This window comes from Symsagittifera roscoffensis, chromosome 1 (assembly GCF_963678635.1).
Source record: "Symsagittifera roscoffensis chromosome 1, txSymRosc1.1, whole genome shotgun sequence".
NCBI lineage: Eukaryota > Metazoa > Xenacoelomorpha > Acoela > Convolutidae > Symsagittifera > Symsagittifera roscoffensis.
Genome location: NC_087062.1, coordinates 60,313,149 through 60,336,190, shown reverse-complemented (window position 1 = coordinate 60,336,190; position 23,042 = coordinate 60,313,149). Strand labels below are relative to the sequence as shown.

The following is a 23,042-nucleotide window of genomic DNA, read 5'->3' as shown; positions in this document are numbered from 1 at the left end:
ATTGAAAAGACAGAGGCTCTTTTCCAGTCCACCTTTCAATATACCGAGTTTTATATTTGTTCTACGTGTTATTACGGCTAAATGCGTGATGTTACGCTGTAAAGTATGAAGAAAAAATCTGTTCACAGTTGTCGATTTGTTTCCCACGCCAATTTCCATTGCCTTATGACAACGTTCAAAAAACTTTTCAAAATTGAATTTAAAAGGGGGAGGGGTTAACAGGAAAAGAGCCAAGACAGAAAATGGGAATCAATTACGGCGAATTTTTATTTGTTTTTTTTCTTTTCCCCCAGCAGCGAACTTTTACAAGTAAAATTTTTTGACATTATAGGATTGTTACACAATTTGGTATGCGGACTAGTTAGGAAAAGACAAACATATTTAGTCCTCATACTTAACCTTGTTAAACCCCTCGTTACAACATATAACTGATGCGTATGTGAGGTGGGGAGAAGGAAAAAGCGCCTAGGAAAAGTCATACTTGTGACTTTTGAAAGTTTTATAAAATTTTTTACTTTTCTCAAAAACTAAGCTCCAAAATACAAATCTGAGATTGTGGATTCAATGCAGATAACTTCCCTGAACGAGCGGCTACCTTTTTTTGACTTCTTATACAAAAAATTATTGGCCCAGGAAGTTCAATTTTCTAAATTTTTAACGAAAACAAGGCGCTCATATCTGCAGTTATAGGTTCTCTATCAAAGTTGAGAAAATCCTCTTAGAAAATTCAATTGAGAGAACCGTCAGCTAGAATTTCTCTTGGAGGAGCGGCTACTTCTCGTTTTTTGTTAGAAAAATTTTATGACCTTAGGCACAATTTCAAAACTTTTCACGCTTCTCACTTAATTTAGTAGAGAAACAACTAAGCTTTTGGCAAAGTCTAGTTTTTGAAATTACGCTTTTCGTCCCGCATCAGTATACAAAAATCAAAATAAATATCAACCATTTACCTCCAGCTTAAGCTAGTCATCTAGTTTTCTTTTATCGAAACTTCGAAAAGTTTGATTCGTTTTTATTTGTGTTGTGTCGCGAATGGTGCAAAACTCCATTTTGTCTCTGTGTTTTATATTTAAGCTAAGGATATTAATACTGTTTAGATGGTAGAGAACATTTTTGTCAAAAATTGCTATTTAAAAAGCCGAATCTTTGCCTGGAGAAAAAACCACTCTCAGCACAAATATTGCGTAAGTTTAAATAATTAAGTATTTTAAAGTATCTTCAAAAAATGAGAAAAAAGTACTTCAAAATTTTTTTTCTTAAAGAGGTCGTTTCTCTGTTAACATTGTTTTCACGCAATTTACATGTCACAAAATCAGGTGTCTTTTGAAATGGTAAATATATATTTTTTCAGAAAAACCAGTTTCCACTCGATTTATTAAAGTTTCCAAAAAAACCGGCTCTTTTTCAAATAACCCTCGCCCTTTAAAATTGTTCCAAATTTTGTTGATTTTAAATTTTAACTTTTGAGTTTGATTTTAAAAAATGTACACAGGAAAAAAAAACATTTAAGTATCTTTTTTGTATGTTTTTGAAACGTTTTGAAACTCTTACTTTTAACGAAAACTTTTTTGATTTGCTCGAAAATGTTGTATTGAAATTCAACAGAGAGGTACTAAAATCAAAATCTAGTTAACTGGAAGATCTCCATTTCAGAATAAATTTGACCAAACTCTTAGTTTTTTCTCTCCTTCTTAAAAAGTTAATTTTTCTCATTTTTAGACTTTTGAACGGAGGCGGTAATCAGTGAACAAGCTCACGAAGGTCCTGAATTTACTAAACGCAAACTGAAAGCCAAAATTAAGATTTTCTTAAGGATATCTAAAAATTAAGCTCCACGATAATGCTTCGTTGAAGAGTATCGAAGCTTTTTGAACTTCTCTCTCGCTTCCCAAGTAGCTTGTGTAAACTGGTTTGTATTTGAAAATTATCCATACTTTGACATTGTGACACGTTGTTTGGGCTTTGCTCATTTTCTCCATAACAATTTTGTGAGCTTTGAGGTTAAAGGGCAACCGAAAAAAAAGGATGCACGGACCTCCCCTGCAAAAAAAAACTTCTCAATATTTTTTTGTCTAAAACGTCGGTGGACTTTGTGAATGTTCAATTATTTACATTTGGACCCTTCCTTGAACTTTTAAATTTTTTTTGAACTTTCTTCGTCTTTTTTGAACTGTCTTCCCCTACATAAGCCGCTTCTCCCTAATTTGACAGGAAATTCGCAATGAACTTGGAAAAAGTCAAAGGTTTGATTTTTTCAATATTGCGCATCATAATTAGCATTATACTTATTTTTAAATTGATCAAAAAGGTACCTCCAGCTTCATCTGGGCCATTGGTGTTTGAAGCGTTTCCAAAATTCAAATTATTCCTATCATTAGAGCTACCATTTTTGTAGAATGCCCCCACCTGACTTCCCAACCAAATATACGAGTAGCTACACCCATGGCAGACGACTGGGAAAAGGCGCATTCTCGGAAGTGTTCCGGACGAAATGTCAGAAGGATGGAAAGTTCTACGCTGTCAAGGTCATCGAGAAGGCTAAAATATCAGGTCAATCTAGTTTATCGTAAATATAGTATATCTAATAGCTCTTCCACACCAACTTTGCAATTTCGATATATCGGTTGGTGCACAAATTATATTTTGAAAAAGTTTGGATTTTGATTTTCAAAAGAGAAAGTTGCCTGCTCTTTATTTTCCCAATGGAAAACTTAAGCTCAAATCAGATGTTAGAAAACGCTGTTTAGCAGACAACGCAAGACGACGGTTTAGTTCTAGCTGAAGTTTCGAACTTTCGACTGTTCAATTAGGTAAGAATAAAGATCTGAATGAGAGCATCAAGAAAGAGATCGAGATCATGAGAACTCTGAAGCACAAGAACATAGTGTGTATCAAGGACTACATAGAGGGGCCGAGGGAGATCTTTATCATCATGGATCTAGCGGAGGGTGGGGAACTGTTCGACCGAATCATTTCCAAGGGCAACTACACAGAAGCTGACGCCGCTAAGATAATCCAGCAGGTGTTGGAAGCTTGTCATTACCTGCACGCAGAGAAAGGTAACAAACATTTTATACCTGGAAGGGGTATAACACCATTTGTATAACGCTATTTGCTAACCGATGTTTTGAATCTGTTCCTGAAAAAATAATGGTCCTCCTACTCAAAAATTGGAGACCCCACCTACCAGAAGTTCCCCTCTTTGCGGCTAATTGTCTTTGCGACTAAACCTCAATCTTGGATTATGAAGAGCTCACAATATTTTTCTTCCACTATCCGCTTCAGCAGTGTAGTCTTGAACGGGGGCGGATTTGGGGGAAGGGGGTGTTTGCGGACGAATTCTTTTCTAGGATTCGACCCCCTGCCGACCCAAAGGGTCCCCCTTTGTATTATTTTGAGATATCAAAATTTGGTGACGGACCCTATAAATTTTCTAAAGGAAGGCGCCTTTGGCGCTAACACATACTTTTTTGAAGGGGGAGCGCGCGCGAAAAAAAACGCGGTTCTTCGGTCAAAGTTTTCAAAATTTTCTAAAAAGTGCCAAAAATGTTTTTTTTTGGCCTGTTTTTCAAAGTTTTGCCTGCGGCGCAAAAATATTGACCAAAACAGTGGTTTTTTAGTGCTTTGGGAGAGCTCGGAAAATCAATTTGATCAACCTAAAAAAAATGTCGACAACTTTTTGAAAAATCCGCCCCTCGAGAAAAACTTAGATCCTCCCCTGATCTTGAATAAAATTTTATAGTCGAAATTCTAAAAATTTCGGGGGGCTCGAGTCGCAAAGAAAGTATGGGCAAGGTAGCAATTGTTTCTATTCGGAACTGTGGTCAACAAAAGTGATTTTTATATCCAAAGGTATTTGTATCCAAAGGTATTGATCGGCTTAGGCGTGGTGCACCGAGACATCAAACCCGAGAACATTCTGTTCAAGACGACGAACGAGGCCTCGGAGGTGATGCTGTCGGACTTCGGGTTGTCCTACGCGAATGAGTACGCCAGCAAAGGCATCATGTCCACTGCATGTGGCACACCCGGCTACTGTGCACCAGAGATTCTAAAGCACAAGGGTGCATACACGGCCAAGGTACACTACTTTTACAGCTGGATCAAAGCTCAGAAGTTCAACTGTGTAGCTTCTATACAATATGCAACGCCCACCAATTATACTTGAAGAAATAATCTCTAATTTTGAAACGTGAAAAATGAAACTCTCCAAACGAAATTGGTATTCAAAGAAAAACTCCCTTGCTTAGCGCTATGATAATAATAATTGTGGTTTCTGCGATTAGCAGAGGATCTATGGAAATCTAACCAGCCTATCCAAGCATAGTTCGTTTCTCTAGCTTCGTTTGGAGAGTTTCATTTTTCACGCGTCCAGAGCTTCAGCGTGTTACCACAACTCAGCCTAAATGGTAGAATTGAAGCTAGAGGCGAAGTGAGGGCTCACCCACCATCACTACCATGGCAGGGGATCGATTACACGATCTGACGTCCTCGCACATAACGCCTTACCACTTATTCATTACCCACAAAAAATTCTAAGTTTTTTTCAAATCCAGCAGCTTTTATAGAATTATTGCGAAGATATTATCAACAGATATTTTATAGACTTACATTGATACGGCTATTACAACAGCTTTTGCTTAATTCTTGTGTAATTCAGGTAGACTGTTGGTCTGTGGGCGTGGTGTGTTACATTTTGCTGTGTGGATATCCGCCGTTCAACTTCAACGACAGTGACCACGTGCTCTTCCGTCAAATCATGAAGGGCGACTACAAGTTCGACTCGCCCGCCTGGGACAAAGTGTCCAAAAGTGCAAAAGACTTCGTGGCCAAGCTCATGAGCATTGAACAGGGCGACAGACTCTCCGCGAAGGTATCAGTATCAACTGCTGTTAAAGTCTTGTCCTCATTCGTTCGCTAAGTTACATGTTTCCTAAAAAGTATATATGTTTATGGTATTGTTGCAATTGAAACTCATGAAGAGCAGAACTTTTCTATCAGAATTCGTGCAAGCATATCCAGTAAATTGAAGAAAAATATGCTGCGACCTGAAGAGGTTGACTTATAGTCTGAAAACATTGACGCTAAGCTGTATAGGTTTACTTTATGGATGCACTGAACCACTGAACTGTCTTTTCAGGATGCACTGAGCCACCCCTGGATACAAGGAAAGGCTGGCAACGTGAACTTGACTCTGGTCAGTGGCAATCTGGAGAAGACGAAGGCCAGCAAGAATTGGAAGAAGCTCTTCAACACAGTGCGTGCATTCCCAAACAGCGCCGACGCTGCTACCCCGACTAAATAAGGACCACAACACATCACAACTAACACAGTCCAATTTAAACTTCGACAGCTCAAATTTTTGACGTTGCAGCGAAAGGATACTCTGTAGTATGTCTGTAGTATGAAAACTAAGCATGGAATAATAAAGCATGGCAGCAATCAAGTGATTTCAAAGCTGATATCACTTCTAAAAAAACAGTCAATTGCTGTATCTTTTAGAAAAAAACTCAACAAACAACCGGAGGAAATAAAATAATTTATAAGCATGCTTTCAGAAAGCTGAAACTAGTAACTTTTAACCAAATTTTGATTTAAAAAAGTAATGAATTGAGTGAGCCTTCATGCGCCCGAAAATTTGTAAGAGTAGTGAACGTGGTGAACACTCTTATTATGGTCTTCGTGATTTTTCTTGGTTTTTTCAGGAAAAAGACAAAATGTGTTCATGCCCATTTTTTGATTTTTCGCGGACTGACTTTTAATTTTTTTAAATTCAGAAAATTTTTTTTGTTAAAAGAAAGGTAAATTTTATTATATATTAGTAAAATGTAAGTTCCACAAAAAACGACATTGATTTGTAGATTTGAAAGTGGTTTTTGTTTATAGATTTTCTATAGCAAACTAAGAAATTTACGTATTGATCAAGTTTTCTCAATTTGGTTTAATTTAATCCAAAAAATGTCAATCATAAATTGTTCTTTAAATTCATAAAGTTTCAAGACTATGTTTTTTCTGAAATTCAAAAGATGAAGTTTTTTCAAAAAAACAAATCAGTTATTTTCTGTTTCCTTGCGTTCATTACTTTTTTCCAACTGTCAGTTGCCTATGTTTTGTGAAGCTGTTAAGCTTATGCAATAGCGGATTTAGGGAGAGGGGAGTTGGTTCTCCTTTGTACTGTTTTGAAATTTCTATTTTTGGCTGATTGACCTTAAAATTTTTCTAAAGGCGCCTTTGGCGCCAATCTATACTAATTTTGAGTGGGGAGCGCGCGCCGAAAAAAAACTTAATTTTTTTTTCAAAAATTTGCCTGCGGCGCAGAAAAGTTCGTCAAATTAAGGTCTTTATAGTGCTTTGGGAGTGCTCACAAAATCAATTTGGTCGACCTAAAAAAAATGTTCGCCAAAACATTTCAAAATTTTTTTGAAAATCCTCCCCCTCTCGAGAAATTCCTAGATCTCGGCCTAAGCTCATGGTACGGGCATTGTTCGTATGTTTCTACGGGCAATGTTTGCAATGTTCAATTTTTATTCGCATGTTTCTTCTGCAAAAGAGAATTGACATATTGTAGCCTGAAAGGGACCAATTTAGAACCCCCCCCCCCCCCCCCCCCAAGCAGTTTGAAGTGATGTAAACTTGGTTCTAAGTTGGAGTTTTCAGCCAATTAGAATCGAGCATTCAACATGCAGCCCTTAGCAAATTTAATCCGAATTAAAGGCTGATGTGGAAGATCCTAACTTAGTCTATATGGATGGGGAAGGAGTATGTTAACATGATCATTTGAGACTTCAACTCACGTGTTTATCTAAATAAATGAAGTAAGACTTAACACTTTTTCAGATAACTGACTTAATTCACTGGTTTTTGGTTTAATGAACTGCCATTATGAGGTAGTTTTATACTATTTAGTGAGTTTAACAAAATAAAAATTCCATGTCAAACAATTGAAAGCAAGAAGACCACCTTTTAAGTTTGATCTGCATTCGGCCGAAAGTTCGTTTTCGACAGTTTTAGCAATTTCGGCTGAGCCAACTTGATTTTCGCGCTCTCAAAGATAATGGTGAAAACTGATTGGGTGATAAACTAGACCCCAAGACAAGAACATAGTTGTCTCAAGTGGACAACTATGTTTGTGAAAAACTAAGGAACTAATTCGGATCAATTAAGCAATCTCACCTCCCATTCCCGCGTGGGGGGATAGATAGTTCAATAGATTATTGGAACCTTGTTTAACCGCTTTAAGCTAAATAACTTTGTTTCACGAAATCTTTCGTGAATTCAAGCAAAACTGTGCTAACCTAAGTAACTGTTCAACGTTGTACCTCGTTTATGTCGCATAGATCTCGCTAAGAGGGACATCAATTTTGAGCACTACTGGACTGATAAAATTTGAAGAGCGCACTAGATCTATATTTGAACTAATCTATAGTTATCTTCCATTCAATTTAAACATCACTGATATGAACGGTTACTTCACGATTGGTATAATTCCTAAATGATTAAAAACTGAACTTCCCCTAATGGCACAACAATTATGGTGTTTTTAATAACTCAAACTCAAAATCATATTAGTAACAAAGAAAATTTTTATCAAGATTATTTGTGTAAGCTTCAGAATTGATTACGATTGATTCAGAAAAATTATTTCTTGTAGAAAGTTGTACAAGAAGTTGGAACATTCAGTTCTTGATTGCAGGATTTGTCCCAATTTTTCGGTCTTGTTTTTTTTTAAAGTGAGTGAAATCTGCCGACAATATTCAAAGTCGCAATCTGCTATACTTCAATGTACGATGTATAACTAGATTTTAAGTAACTTTTTACAAAACGTGTCAATTGAGCAGTATTTTTCTTCTTAAACGCGTTTACCTAAGAACCATTCAATACCAAAGCTCGTTTCTGTCACATAGATTTCCCTATGACGCACAAGACATTGAGCACTTTTGTATTGATGAAATTCGAAGAGCGCACTAGATTTTTTTTTGAACTAATTTATAGTTATCTTCTACTCAATTTAAACATCGCTGATAGTCACAGCTTTTTCCCAGATAATATATTTCCTAAATGATTAAAATTTTAGTTTTCCTCTTGTGGCACAAAAAACAAGTTTTTATTAATAACTCAACCTCAAAATCGTAATAGCAACAAAAAAACGTTTGTTCAAGAACATTTGTTTAAGCTTCATTGGGGTTGGGAATTTATTAGCAATCATTGAGGTAGGGTTTTTTTGCTGGAAAAACTGACCCAAGAAAAGCTATTTATTTCTATCAGCAAGTTTTTTTTGACCAGTTTTGTAAAGAAAAATCCTACCTCTGTTTATTTTATCAAACTTTAAAAATTCTCAAAAATTCAATTTAATTGTTAAAGTATACCCATTTTGAGGTTCCCGTGGCCGTAGAGGGCTGATATTTTGGGAGGTAATAGTGGCCAATGTCAAAAGAATTTTACCTTCTCCCTCACCCCGTCCCCAGTACCGCCTTGGCCGGTACTGGGGGCCTACCCCTCCTTTTGCGATCAACTAGTCAAACCCTCAGTAGTTTTCGAATTTCATTCAAAGGTTGACTCCTTGGTGATTTGATCTTTCGAACTTTTGATTTCAAAACACATGCATTATCCGCTAAGCTATGTCGACTTGATAAGATTTGACTTTTGTTTGTTTAAAAAACAGCCGCAACGCATTTTTAAAGCAAAATTGGATGAAAACTTTGTTCGTTCATGTTTTGAACTCATTTCCATTTTGAACAAGCAAGTTTTACGTTGTTTTGATATTTTGTTCACGTGCGTCAATTATTCTTTGATCACAATTAATGGTTCTTTGATTTGTTCGGAAATATGCTGTTTCGGTTTCTTCAAGAGGATGGGGTAAGTTTCAATTGCTTTAATTATAGGGTAGAATGGTATAGGGTAGATTGATATAGGGTAGATTGGTATGTAGGATAGAATAGTATAGGGCAGATTAGCACAGGGTAGATTGGAATAGCGTAGAATGTCATGGAATCTAACTTTGATAGATATGTAGTAATTGCTTCTGTATGAAAAGAAATCTAAAACAATAGAACTTAACTAACTTGTTATAGATGTTCTTGATATATAAATTGTTATCAAATTTTTGCCGATTTATTTTTGGCAGGTTTGCTGTGGTTACATATTGCTTTACTAAAGTCAACCAAAATTGTTTGATTCTTATTCAGTTTTTTGTGATAGTTTCTTTTATACTAGCTTGCTTCTTAGAAATTTTTTTTTACAGACTTGTCTTGACTATACGTTATATTATTGTTCCGTCTTTCGATACAAAAGTAACGGAATGTTTGTGCTCGGGATGGGTTTTTTCTTCAGAAAAATTCAGATTTTTTATCTAGCCATTTTTGACGGAAGTTCTTTATATCGTTCAAAAAGTATTGTTGTCTTAAGCTTTAAAATTGGAAAAAATATTTCACCTGTGATCTCTTTTCGGAAAGTTATGGGGGTTTAAATATTGCCATTTTAGCCAATTTGGGACAATTAACGCACGATATATTTCGCGCTATTAAAGCGAAAGCGGAGAGTTAATCCATCTTAGAAATCGTTCCAAATTGGCTGAAAGAAACTTGGTTGCCATCATTGATTTGTTACAGGAGCGAAATCTATCATTTTGTACTTTGTATGGCGTGTGGGGTGATGATGTTCATAAAAAAACTCAATTTTCAATTTAAAAAAATTTCATTTCATGTTATTACATTTAATTTTTTCAAATGTTGTTACTGCTCCATAAACCTTAAAATGCAGTCAGAACATTCAGGTCTCCGCCCTGATACGAGCAGTCTTGTTTGTCTTAAGCTTTGAAAAATGAGCATTGGTACTTGAGTATGGTTTGCCAGGGAACATTTTGTGTTACTTAGTTTTAATCTACTATCTAATTAAATCCCAACCCCCTAACCCACCCCCACCCTTTATGAACGGTTACTTCCCAAACGGTATAATTCCTAAATGATTAAAAACTGAATTTCCCCTAATGGCACAACACTTAGGGTTTTTTAATAACTCAAACTCAAAATCATATTAGTAACAAAGAAAATTTTTTATCAAGATTATTTGTGTAAGCTTCAGAATTGATTACGATTGATTCAGAAAAATTAGTTCATGTAGAAAGTTGTAAAAGAAGTCGGAACATTCAGGGCTTGATTGAAGGATTTGTCGAAACTTTTCGGTCTTGTTTATTTTGAAGTGAGTTAAATCTGCCGACAATGTTCAAAGTCGCAATCTGCTATACTTCAATGTACGATGTATAACTAGATTATAAGTAACTTTTTACAAAACGTGTCAATTGAGCATTATTTTTCTTCTTAAACGTGTTTACATAAGGAACCATTCAATTACAAAGCTCGTTTCTGTCACATATTTTTCCCTATGACGCACACGACATTGAGCACTTTTGTAGTGATGAAATTCGAAGAGCGCTCGATATTTTTTTTTGAACTAATTTATAGTTATCTTTTATTCAATTCAAACATCGCTGATAATCACAGCTTTTTCCCAAATAATATATTTCCTGAATGATTAAATTTTTAGTTTTTCTCTAGTGGCACAAAAAACAAGTTTTTATTAACAACTCAACCTCAAAGTCGTAATAGTAACAAAAAAACGTTTGTTCAAGCACATTTGTTTAAGCTTCATTGGGGTTGGGAATTTAATAGCAGTCATTGAGGTAGGGGTTTTTTGCTGGAAAAACTGACCAAGAAAAACTATTTAATTCTATCAGCAAGTTTATTTTTTTGACAAGTTTTGTAAAAAAAAAAATTGCTACCTCTGTTTATTTTATCAAACCTTAAGAATTCAATTTAGTATTAATATTTACACATTTTGGGGTTCCCGTGGCCGTAGAGGGCTGATATTTTGGGAGGTAATAGAGGCCAATGTCAAAAGAGTTTTACCTTCTCCCTCACCCCGTCCCCCAGTACCGCCTTGGCCGGTACTGGGGGCCTACCCCTCCTTTTGCGATCATCTAGTCAAACTCTCAGTAATTTTCGAATTTCATTAAAAGATTGACTCCTTGGTGATTTGATCTTTCGAACTTTTGATTTCAAAACGCATGCATTATCCGCTAAGCTATGTCGACTTGATAAGAATTGACTTTTGTTTGTTTAAAGAACAGCCGCAACGCATTTTTAAAGCAAAATTGGATGAAGTTTTTGTTCGTTCATGTTTTGAACTCATTTCCATTTTGAACAAACAAGTTTTACGTTGCTTTGATATTTTGTTCACGTGCGTTAATGGTTCTTTGATTTGTTCAAAAATATGTTGTTTCGGATTCGTCAAGAGGATGGGGTAAGTTTCAATTGCTTTAAATATAGGGTAAAATGGTATAGTGTAGATTGATATAGGGTAGATTGGTATGTAGGATAGAATAGTATAGGGCAGATTAGCACAGGGTAGATTGGAATAGCGTAGAATGGCATGGAACCTAACTTTGATAGATATATAGTAATTGCTTCTGTATGAAAAGATATCTAAAACAATAGATCTTAACTAACTTGTTACAGATGTTCCTGATATATAAATTGTTATCAAATTTTTGCCGATTCATTGTTGTCAGGTTTGCTGAGGTTTTAGATTGCTTTCCTAAAGTGAACCAAATTTGTTTGATTCTTATTCAGTTTTTTGTGATAGTTTCTTTTATACTAGCTCGCTCCCTAGAATTTTTTTATACAGATTTGTCTTGCTTAACGTTATATGATTGTTCCGTCTTTCGATACAAAAGAAACGGAATGTTTGTGCTAGGGGTGGGTTTTTTTTCTTCAGAAAAAATTCGATTTTTTAACTTGCCATTTTTGACGGGAGTTTTTTATATCGTTCAAAAAGTATTGTTGTCCTGAGCTTTAAAATTTAAAAAGATATTTCACCTGTGATCTCTTTTCGGAAATTTATGGGGGTTTAAAGATTGCCATTTTGGCTAATTTGGGACAATTAACGCACGATATATTTCGCGCTATTAAAGCGTAAGCGGAGAGTTAATCCATCTTAGAAATCGTTCCAAAGTGGCTGAAAGAAACTTGGTTGCCATCATTGATTTGTTACAGGAGCGAAATCTATCATTTTGTACTTTGTATGGCGTGTGGGGTGATGATGTTCCTAAAAAAACTCAATTTTCAATTTAAAAAAATTTCATTTCATGTTATTACATTTAATTTTTTCAAATGTTGTTAGTGCTCCATGAACCTTACGACAAAGGCAGTTGGAACATTCAGGGCTCCGCCCTGATACGAGCAGTCTTGTTTGTCTCAAGCTTTGAAAAATGAGCATTGGTACTTGAGTATGGTTTGCCAGGGAACATTTTGGGTTACTTAGTTTTAATTTACTAAGCAATTAACCCCTCCCCCCTACCCCAACCCCACCCTTGATGAACGGTTACTTCCCAAACGGTAAAAATCCTAAATGATTAAAAACTGAATTTCCCCTAATGGCAAAACAATTAGGGTGTTTTTAATAACTGAAACTCAAAATCATATTAGTAACAAAGAAAATTTTTTATCAGGATTATTTGTGTAGGCTTCAGAATTGATTACGATTGATTCAGAAAAATTATTTCATGTAGAAAATTGTAAAATAAGTTGGAACATTCAGGGCTTGATTGAAGAATTTGTCGAAATTTTTCGGTCTTGTTTTTTTAAAGTGAGTGAAATCTGCCGACAATGTTCAAACTCGCATTCTGCTATACTTCAATGTACGATGTATAACTAGATTTTAAGTAACTTTTTACAAAACGTGTCAATTGAGCAATATTTTTCATCTTAAACGTGTTTACCTAAGGAACCATTCAATACCAAAGCTCGTTTCTGTCACATAGATTTCCCTATGACGCACAAGACATTGAGCACTTTTGTATTGATGAAATTCGAAGAGCGCACTAGATTTTTTTTTGAACTAATTTGTAGTTATCTTCTATTCAATTTAGACATCGCTGATAATCACAGCTTTTTCCCAGAGAATATAATTCCTAAATGAGTAAAATTTTAGTTTTCTCCTAGTGGCACAAAAAACAAGCTTTTTTAAATTACTCAAATTGAAAGTCGTAAGAGTAACAAAAAAAATTTGTTCAAGAACATTTGTTTAAGCTTCATTGGGGTTGGGAATTTTATAGCAATCATTGAGGTAGGGGATTTTTGCTGAAAAAAAACTGACAAAGAAAAACTATTTAATTCAATCAGCAAGCTTTTTTGTGACAAGTTTTGTAAAAAAAAAATTTCCTACCTCTGTTTATCTTATCAAACTTTAAGAATTTTCAAAAATTCAATTTAATTGTTAAAACATACACATTTTGAGGTTCTCGTGGCCGTAGAGGGCTGATATTTTGGGAGGTAATAGAGGCCAATGTCAAAAAAGTGTTTTACCTTCTCCTTCACCCTGTCCCCCAGTACCGCCTTGGCCGGTACTGGGGGCCTACCCCTCCTTTTGCGATCAACTAGTCAAACCCTCAGTTTTGAACTCACTTCCATTTTGAACAAGCAAGTTTTACGTTGCTTTGATATTTTGTGCACGTGCGTCAATTATTCTTCGATCACAATTAATGGTTCTATGGTTTGTTCGGAAATATGCTGTTTCGGATTCTTCAAGAGGATGGGGTAAGTTTCAGTTGCTTTAATTATAGGGTAGAATGGTATAGGGTAGATTGATATAGGGTAAATTGGTATGTAGGATAGAATAGTATAGGGCAGATTAGCACAGGGTAGATTGGAATAGCGTAGAATGTCATGGAACCTAACTTTGATAGATATGTAGTAATTGCTTCTGTATGAAAAGAAATCTAAAACAATAGATCTTAACTAACTTGTAATAAATGTTCCTGATATATAAATTGTTATCAAATTTTTGCCGATTTATTATTGGCAGAATTGCTGAGGTAAAATATTGCTTTAATAAAGTCAACCAATATTGTTTGATTCTTATTTAGTTTTTTGTGATAGTTTCTTTTATACTAGCTCGCTCCTTAGAAATTTTTTTTACAGACTTGTCTTGATTATACGTTATATTATTGTTCCGTCTTTCGATACAAAAGTAAAGGAATGTTTGTGCTCGGGGTGGTTTTTTTTTCATCAGACAAATTCAGAATTTTTAACTAGCCATTTTTGACCGGAGTTTTTTATATCGTTCAAAAGTATTGTTGTCCTGAGCTTAAAAATTTGAAAAGATATTTCACCTGTGATCTTTTTTCGTAAAGTTATGGGGGTTTGTTTAATGATTGCCATTTTGGCCAATTTGGGACAATTAACGCGCGATATATTTCGTTCGCGCTATTAAAGCGTAAGCGGAGAGTTAATTCATCTCAGAAATCGTTCCAACTTCGCTGAAAGAAGCTTTTTTGCCATAACTGTTTTGTTACACGAGCAAAATCTTTCGTTTTGTACTTTATATGGCGTGTGGGAGGATGATGTTCATAAAAAAACTCAATTTTTTTTTAAAAAAAGTTTCATTTTATGTTTTTTCATTTAATTTTTTCAAATGTTATTACTGCTCCATAAACCTTAAAAGGCAGTCGGAACATTCAGGGCTCCGCCCTGATACGAGCAGTCTTGTTTGTCTTAAGCTTTGAAAAATGAGCATTGGTACTTGAGTATGGTTTGCCAGGGATTATTTCGTGTTACTAAGTTTTAATCTACTAAGCAATTAACCCCCCCCCCCCCCTACCCCACCCCCACCCTTTAAGAATTTCAGACCAATCAGAATGCAGCAAAGTTTGAATTGTAAATAGAACATTATACTGCTAATTTACTGCTTTTTTTCAGCGGATACCATAGAGGAGTAACTGTTAAATAGATCTAATTCGACAATAGTGAAGCATTAACCCTGGTAACATTGCTTTCATCGAGGCAATGATCGTCCAAAACAGAAAAAATCGAAAAGAAAATTCGATAAAATTTTGATTTTTTTTCAAAAATTTTTCTTGACACTCATATAAATAAATTTTCAAGAAATCAAATAACTGCCCGCTAACTAGACATCATCTCTATGCTCAAGTTTGATTTGATAAACACATTTGTTGTATTTGCTTAGTTGTTTTGCTTGGGGGGTAGAGGTAGCTCATGTGATCAATACGGGGACTAGTTTGGGATCCAAACCAATAATTTAGGCAACTAGTAAACGAAATTACGTACTACTGACGCAAATGTTGATATAGTAATGATTCAGAAATATTCTGCATTTCGGAAAATTGTAAATAAATTGCATATACAAAACAGTCCAATACAAAATAGTCCAAAAATAATGAAATAAAGCAAAAAAAAAACAGTCCAACACAAAACAGTCCAGTTTCAGGTCGCCGCTTCGCGGCGATAACCGGCTCTTAATTTCGTATTAAGTCCCGCCCTCTGTTTGCAAGCTCTCAACACGTTGGTGCGACTGCGGTGGTCACTATTTTGTTCTTTATGTTTGTTGAACAGAGGCCGGCTTGTTAAAGCAATTATTATTTGGGAATGTTTTTCGGACTGTTTTTTCGTTCATTTTCATACTTTTCGGACTATTTTGTATTGGACTGTTTTGTACAGACACGGAAAATAGTTAGCCAATATTTTGACATTAAGCGAATAAAAGAAATTTTGAGAAACAGCATTGAACTTAAGTGTTTTGTGCAGCATGTGGTTGGGCTACATCTTGTCTTTTTATCCAGACTTGTCTTGATTATACGTTATATTATTGTTCCGTCTTTCGATACAAAAGTAACGGAATGTTTGTGCTCGGGGTGGGTTTTTTTCATCAGACAAATTCAGACTTTTTAACTAGCCATTTTTGACCGGAGTTTTTTTATATCGTTCAAAAAGTATTGTTGTCCTGAGCTTAAAAATTTGAAAAGATATTTCACCTGTGATCTCTTTTCGTAAAGTTATGGGGGTTTGTTTAATGATTGCCATTTTGGCCAATTTGGGACGATTAACGCGCGATATATTTCGTTCGCGCTATTAAAGCGTAAGCGGAGAGTTAATTCATCTCAGAAATCGTTCCAAATTGGCTGAAAGAAGCTTTTTTGCCATAATTGTTTTGTTACAGGAGCAAAATCTATCGTTTTGTACTTTATATGGCGTGTGGGAGGATGATGTTCATAAAAAAATTCAATTTTTTTTTCAAAAAAGTTTCATTTTATGTTTTTACATTTAATTTTTTCAAATGTTATTACTGCTCCATAAACCTTAAAAGGCAGTCGGAACATTCAGGGCTCCGCCCTGATACGAGCAGTCTTGTTTGTCTTAAGCTTTGAAAAATGAGCATTGGTACTTGAGTATGGTTTGCCAGGGATTATTTTTGTGTTACTAAGTTTTAATCTACTGAGCAATTAACCCCAAACTCCCCCCTACCCCACCCCCACCCTTTAAGAATTTCAGACCAATCAGAATGCAGCAAAGTTTGAATTGTAAATAGAAAATTATACTGCTAAATTACTGCTTTTTTTCAGCGGATACCATAGAGGAGTAACTGTTAAATAGATCTAATTCGACAATAGTGAAGCATTAACCCTGGTAACATTGCTTTCATCGAGGCAATGATCGTCCAAAACAGAAAAAATCGAAAAGAAAATTCAATAAAATTTTGATTTTTTTCAAAAAGTTTTCTTGACACTCATATAAATAATTTTTCAAGAAATCAAATAACTGCCCGCTAACTAGACATCATCTCTATGCTCAAGTTTGATTTGATAAACACATTTGTTGTATTTGCTTAGTTGTTTTGCTTGGGGGGTAGAGGTAGCTCATGTGATCAATACGGGGACTAGTTTGGGATCCAAACCAATAATTTAGGCAACTAGTAAACGAAATTACGTACTACTGACGCAAATGTTGATATAGTAACGATTAAAAAATATTCTGCATTTCGGAAAATTGTAAATAAATTGCATATACAAAACAGTCCAATACAAAATAGTCCAAAAACAATGAAATAAAGCAAAAAAAAAACAGTCCAACACAAAACAGTCCAGTTTCAGGTCGCCGCTTCGCAGCGATAACCGGCTCTTAATTTCGTATTAAGTCCCGCCCTCTGTTTGCAAGCTCTCAACACGTTGGTGCGACTGCGGCGGTCACTATTTTGTTCTTTATGTTTGTTGAACAGAGGCCGGCTTGTTAAAGCAATTATTATTTGGGAATGTTTTTCGGACTGTTTTTTCGTTCATTTTCATACTTTTCGGACTATTTTGTATTGGACTGTTTTGTATGGGACTGTTTTGTACAGACACGGAAAATAGTTAGCCAATATTTTGACATTAAGCGAATAAAAGAAATCTTGAGAAACAGTATTGAACTTAAGTGTTTTGTGCAGCATGTGGTTGGGCTACATCTGTATTGATGTTGATATCTGTAATCAGACCTAAATCAAGTTTCGAATTACTATCCCGTGTTGACCAAAAATGCTTGTCCTACAATTTCCATATATGAAAAAATGCTTATCCTACAATTTCCTGCAGTTCCATAGATTCAGAAAATTGTAAGAAAACTCTAGGATAAGCATTTTTTCATATATTTAAATTGTATAATGAACATTTTTTTTAGCTTTAAAATAATTTTCGGTTTTTGATGGGCAAGGTGCTCTAAATTGAGCAAAAATGGTCTGAATTAATTTAAATTTGATTGTAAACAAGTTTTTACAGTTTTCTGAAAATTGCTTTTTATGAAAACAAAAGCTTATCAAACAATTTTCATATATAAAACTTGTATGATAGATATTTTTTAGCTTCAAAATAAAATTTGATTTTTGATGGGCAGGGTGCTCCAAATTGAGCAAATATGCTCTTAATTAATTTAAATTGGATTATAAACAAGTTTTTACAGGTTTCTGAAAATCTTGCCTTTTATGAAAAAATGCTTGTCATACAATTTTCATATATGGAAATTGTATGATAACCAATTTTTTTCCAAAAAATGAACATAGTTTTTTTCATCGCCAGACTGTTTTATTTGGTTCAAATAGCCGCAGAAACTAGTTCAAATCTTTTTTCAATGATTTTTTGGAATTGTGAAAAGATTTGTATGATTAGCATTTTTCCATACATTTGATGTATGGAATTGTAAGATAAACGTTTTTGCTGGAGGGAATTAAAAGATAAGCATTTTCGATGTAGAAAATTTTAAGATAAGCATTTTTGGTTTATGGAGGTCAACCCGGGATAATAAATTACTCCAAAAAAAGTACAATTTGCATTAAAGTGTAGTCGTTAAACGAACTTTGTCTAAAAATTACACTTAGAATGGCACCGTAACACGCCAATGTATGTGAAAAAATCTACAATTGCAAGAGCATAAAAAATTTTATAGTCGGGCAGTGGTTTATCGTCGAATCATCAATTCAGCCTGCAATCCCATAGCAAAAAGTTGTAGAGCTATTTTTATTTATGTTTTTGTTTGAAATGCAATTTTTTTATACAGAAATAGCTGTCAAAGTAAGCACATGATTATGGGGACGTTTTATAGTAGGTCAGGGGGGACAGAGAATGAAAGAAAAATTTTTCCGCAGAAAATTTTTTCTTGCAGTCACATTCCGGAGACTGAGTTAAGTGAAACATCATTGTGAAAAATTTTTGCTCGTGATTTCAGCTGCAATAAAAATTTGTCAAGGGCGGGAAAAAGTTCCTTGAAATAGCATTTTTGATTGGCAAGTTAGAGCAAAATATATTCCTAACAATTTTAAATACAAAGTTCATAAAAAATGCTTTTAAAATTTTGCATAGCAATCAGCAGTTTTCGTTTTTATTTTAATGTTTTGTTATATTCGACATTAGAGCTGGCCAAACAGAAATCATGCAATCCTTTTTTTTTAAGAAGCATAGTAAACGAACAAGGTAAATCATTTAGTGTAATTGGACTATTCATGATTCTATGCTGAAAATTCACGCTTCAAGCTTATTTTGGTAAAAGATTTAAGCATAAGGTCCAAAAATTTAACTCTATGTTACCTTCAAAATCATTACGAGCCATGACTGTGCACTAGATAGGCGCACAATTTTGTGTCTGTATGTTCCTGGATTCCAGAGACAGTCTTTATTTTGTCCCAAATTGTAAGTGGATTCAACTAACAAAATTTCAGTGGTATCCGCGTACAAATACCTGTGATGTAAATTTTGTCGGCACATTTGTTTTATTGCCGATTCCGCAACCAGCAAAAATAGCTTGTTGTCTGGATTCCGCAAAAGAAAGAATAATTTGCAAAATGTAAGTGGAATCCGCAAATGTAAGTGGAATCCGCAAAATTTGTAAGCGGAATCCGCAAATGAAAGTGGTTCCCGTAATTTTGTTTATTACTGAACTTGCATATGAGCAATTAAAAGCTAGAGGTGTAATTATTATCTATAGCAACGCGCAGTTTGAAAGCAGAGACTTATGCATTTGTCAGCGGAATCCATAAACGAATCTTAAAACACTGGTTAACTAAATAGATGCGGATGTCAAATCTTTATTGATCATCTGATGGACGGATGATTTTTTGGGATCGTAAAATAAAATCATCGAATGCTATTAAGGGTTAGAAAAAGTTTGAATGGGTTTGAAATGGAAGTTCAGTGTTTGCAATGGCAGTTCAGGTTTTAATTGGCAGTTCAGTCTACCATCAGTGTTTGAGATGAAATGGTTCAGTTGGTTAAGAAGTCACCATCACTCACGAATAATTGAGATGAGATTGATCAGTATTTGAGATGAGATAAAGGACGGCTCAATTGTATTTTTTGAAAGCTGAACCGAAACATCCTCTCAGAAGTGATTGGAATATACTCTTTTTTTTAAGACTGAAAATAAAAATTTATAAAAGCGGTAAAAATACAGTTCAAAAACTTAAATACTTTTTTCAAATATTGTTTGGCAACCCAATAAATTTGATCAAAAGAAAATATGCTCGGAATTTGATCCGCAGTCTGAGCAAAATATGTTCCGAAAAATAAGTATCATTGTTTCAAAATTTTGTTGAGCAGTTTTTCGGTTCTATTTTCTTCTGTCTCCTCAGCTGTTTCGGTTGTTTCTGAAACCATTCCCTCAAAATCTGCACCTTCGAAAAAGCGTCTCTATTGTTTCAATGGCTCAATTTATTCAGGTGTATACTGAAGGTGTTCGTATTCTGGTTTGTTTGTTGAAACATTCTCCAAAAAAGTTTGCGTGTACCTCTCTTTTTGATTTCAATTTTTTCTTTCCACAACTTTGTACTCACATCATTTGACGTGTTTGGGTTCTGATGTTTAAGCGTCTTTAAAAAAAAGCTTTCACAGAGACAAGCGAAAAATCTTTATCGGATAAACGAAGGGTGTAATAATTTTGAACTGCAGACTCGAAAGAAAATCAATTATTTTGTCAGTTGAAGACTCCGAAGAATAACAGCAACAAATGGTGCTCTCAGACACTGCGTTAACTAAAATTTCGTTTTTTAGTGAAGAATATTGCGCTTGGAGAGATTGTAAGCACTTTGACATGCCCGGCTTGCAAAGCTGTATTAAGTTTGCATACGAAGACGACGGCTTGCAGAAATGGCTTTTGGTACTTCAGCCATGTAAGGCGAGCCAATTTTGAGTTGACGGAACAATGTTTCCCGTCTTTGTCTCGGTATGTTTTTATCAATACCGAAATTATTAAATATAAGATTTTTTCTTCAGTGCTGGGAATCACCGAGGAAAGATTGTGCGGATTACTTTTGCTTAATGATCGAACGATGCAATGAAGACCATAGTTTGATAGATTATGTGCGACCACGGGTTTAAAATGTGTTGTTTTGCAATTTATACTGCATCTATTGTGGGCCGAGCCCAGAAACTTATCGATGTAGTGGCAATGGTCGAGGACTTTTTCCTCGGCTTCACCAAAGGGCTCCTCACAGATCCAGCGCTCGGTAGCGTCTTCTTTTTCAATTTGCATTTTCCCGTGAACGCATAATGCAATCTTTTCTCGACGTAAGTTTCCTTCGCTAACATTTCGCTAACATTGTAATATTTTTATTTTGTTGCAGACTCTCAAGGCAATCCGGCCCTCGCGTCATTTCAAATTCGTTCATTTCAGGTTTTCCAATATCAACGACTGCCAGGCCATATCCGCAATTTTGATGTTTCTCTTTTATTTGCGTGTTAGATTTGTCTGGTTCAGGCTCTGCACCGGAAACGGGTAAAATTAACGACTCCAAGTCGAAGTAATTGGCACGCGGGACAAACCAGCGAGCATTAATGTTCATGAAGATGTGCTGATTGTTGTCAGTGTTTGGCATAGTTATATGCACTTCATCTCGTTGACAGCAAATTGCTTGATGTCGATGTTATACAGCACGTATCAAAGCAACTTCGATAACTTTTATTCCTATCCCTTGGACCTCGTTTTCGAAAGAGTTTAAGTAGCTTTGCCTGGTCTTTTATCAGCACAAAATGATGTACTGATCCATCAGAGAGTAAAAGAAGGTCCATCACATATGTTTTTTTTGCAGTTCTTTCGAAATTCAAACAGGTATCAGTTCATCTGACAAGTACCAAAAAACATTGATTTGAACATTATTCAATCTTTCAAATCGGTCAATGTCTACAATTCTCATTAGCATATCGAATTTTCCTTTACTCTTGACTATTTTTATTGTTTCTTTTCCTTTCGTTTTGTTTAACACCGCTTCTTGCACGCTGTCCTTGTCTTTGTCCTCTTCGTCGCTTTTCCCTTCATATGTTTTTATTTTTGACTTCTTTTGGTATCCTTTCGATGCTTGGTAGAAAGTAGGCCCATTTTTCAAATGGTATGCTGCAACAAAGCAGCAGAGAAAACATTTGTTGTTGTTTTTTGTTTCAATGTTGAACAGGTTGAAGCTTTGTTTCTTCTGGTCATTTGGGAGAGGTAAGTATCTCACGGCACGCATAAGATAAACTTTTGCAAAGTTGATGGTAACTTTGGAAATTTTCTCTACCAACCACACGCTTCCAAAGCGAAGCAAAGCAGTTGATTGTATTCAACATGTGCTCAATCATTTCAACAAATTGTCCTCTTTCTAGTCCACCATAATCAACGCGAACCATGTCTGTGTTCAAGTATAGCATGGTTTTGCCTGGTTCTTCTTCTTCGCCACTAGTGTGTTTGATCATCCTTTCTTCGACTGAACGTTGCATTTGGGTTGATCATTGTTGATGGTGACCAAAAACCAGATCATCTATGATTTCTTTCTTTCTCATCATAAAATCGAGCAGATCAGTCTCTTCTTCTTTGAAATTAAGGTCAAATTTTTCAAGCAGCTACCGTTTAAAACAGTTTGAGCTGGTGTTAAAGTTGATCGAAGATGTCTGTGCGGTTGGTCAAGTATTGTGTTATCGTCATTGCTGCCAATCGTAGAAGCAGCAGTAGAAGCAGGCCATACTGGCAGTCCGTGCTTATTGTTCATATGACTAAGATAACCTTCAAAGCTCGTGAAGACTATTTTTCAATAAACACAGTGTTCATTTGCTGATAGGCAGCGATCAACTTCGATTTATTGCATTGTTTCAAGACACTCGCCACATTTGACGTTTGGTTGAACTGGGCCCTCAGTATGATGAACATTCTTTTTGTGTTGTCTTAGGTTCTTAGTCGAGCTGAGAACTACTCCACATATATCGCATTCCAGATCAGTTTTTTTGCTGAAGATTTAGACATTGTTTCGTTTATCGATTTTTTTAATATAATCAGTTTTAAATTGAAGACATTTTTGTGTTTGTTTCAATCAAAAACTGTTGAAGTTGAGAAAGCAAGAGTCAAATTGAATTTTAGTTTAGGGTTGAATTTTAGTTTATTGAATAACTTCGATGTATTGCAATGTTTCAGCAAAAAACGTGAACTCTTCAAGACACTCGCCACATTTGACGTTTGATTGAACTGGGCCCTGAGTATGATGAACATTCTTTTTGTGTTGTCTTAGGTTCTTAGTCGAGCTGAGAACTACTCCACATATATCGCATTCCAGGTCAGTTTTTGTTGCACAAGAGTTAAACATTGTTTCGTTTATCGGTTTTTTAATATAATCAGTTTTAAATTGAAGATATTTTTGTGTTTGTTTCAATCAAAAACTGTTGAAGTTGAAAAAGCAAGAGTCAAATTGATTTTAGTTTAGGGTTG

At 35.2% G+C, this 23,042-nt stretch overlaps 2 protein-coding genes across 2 annotated transcripts in view; both read left to right on the top strand.

Annotated features, from left to right (window-relative positions):
* LOC134856857 (calcium/calmodulin-dependent protein kinase type 1-like) overlaps positions 1 to 5,521 on the top strand; it is a 35,122-nt gene extending 29,601 nt beyond the window's left edge. The window contains exons 2-6 of the mRNA XM_063873148.1: positions 2,396 to 2,550; positions 2,811 to 3,059; positions 3,885 to 4,081; positions 4,661 to 4,873; positions 5,141 to 5,521. Of these exons, the coding sequence (XP_063729218.1) occupies positions 2,397 to 2,550; positions 2,811 to 3,059; positions 3,885 to 4,081; positions 4,661 to 4,873; positions 5,141 to 5,305 (978 nt within the window). The 5' untranslated portion in view covers position 2,396 and the 3' untranslated portion in view covers positions 5,306 to 5,521. The remainder of the gene's footprint in view (positions 1 to 2,395; positions 2,551 to 2,810; positions 3,060 to 3,884; positions 4,082 to 4,660; positions 4,874 to 5,140) is intronic.
* Positions 1 to 23,042, top strand: part of LOC134846666 (uncharacterized) — a 214,954-nt gene that overhangs the window by 106,779 nt on the left and 85,133 nt on the right. The gene's annotated exons all lie outside the window — the stretch shown is intronic.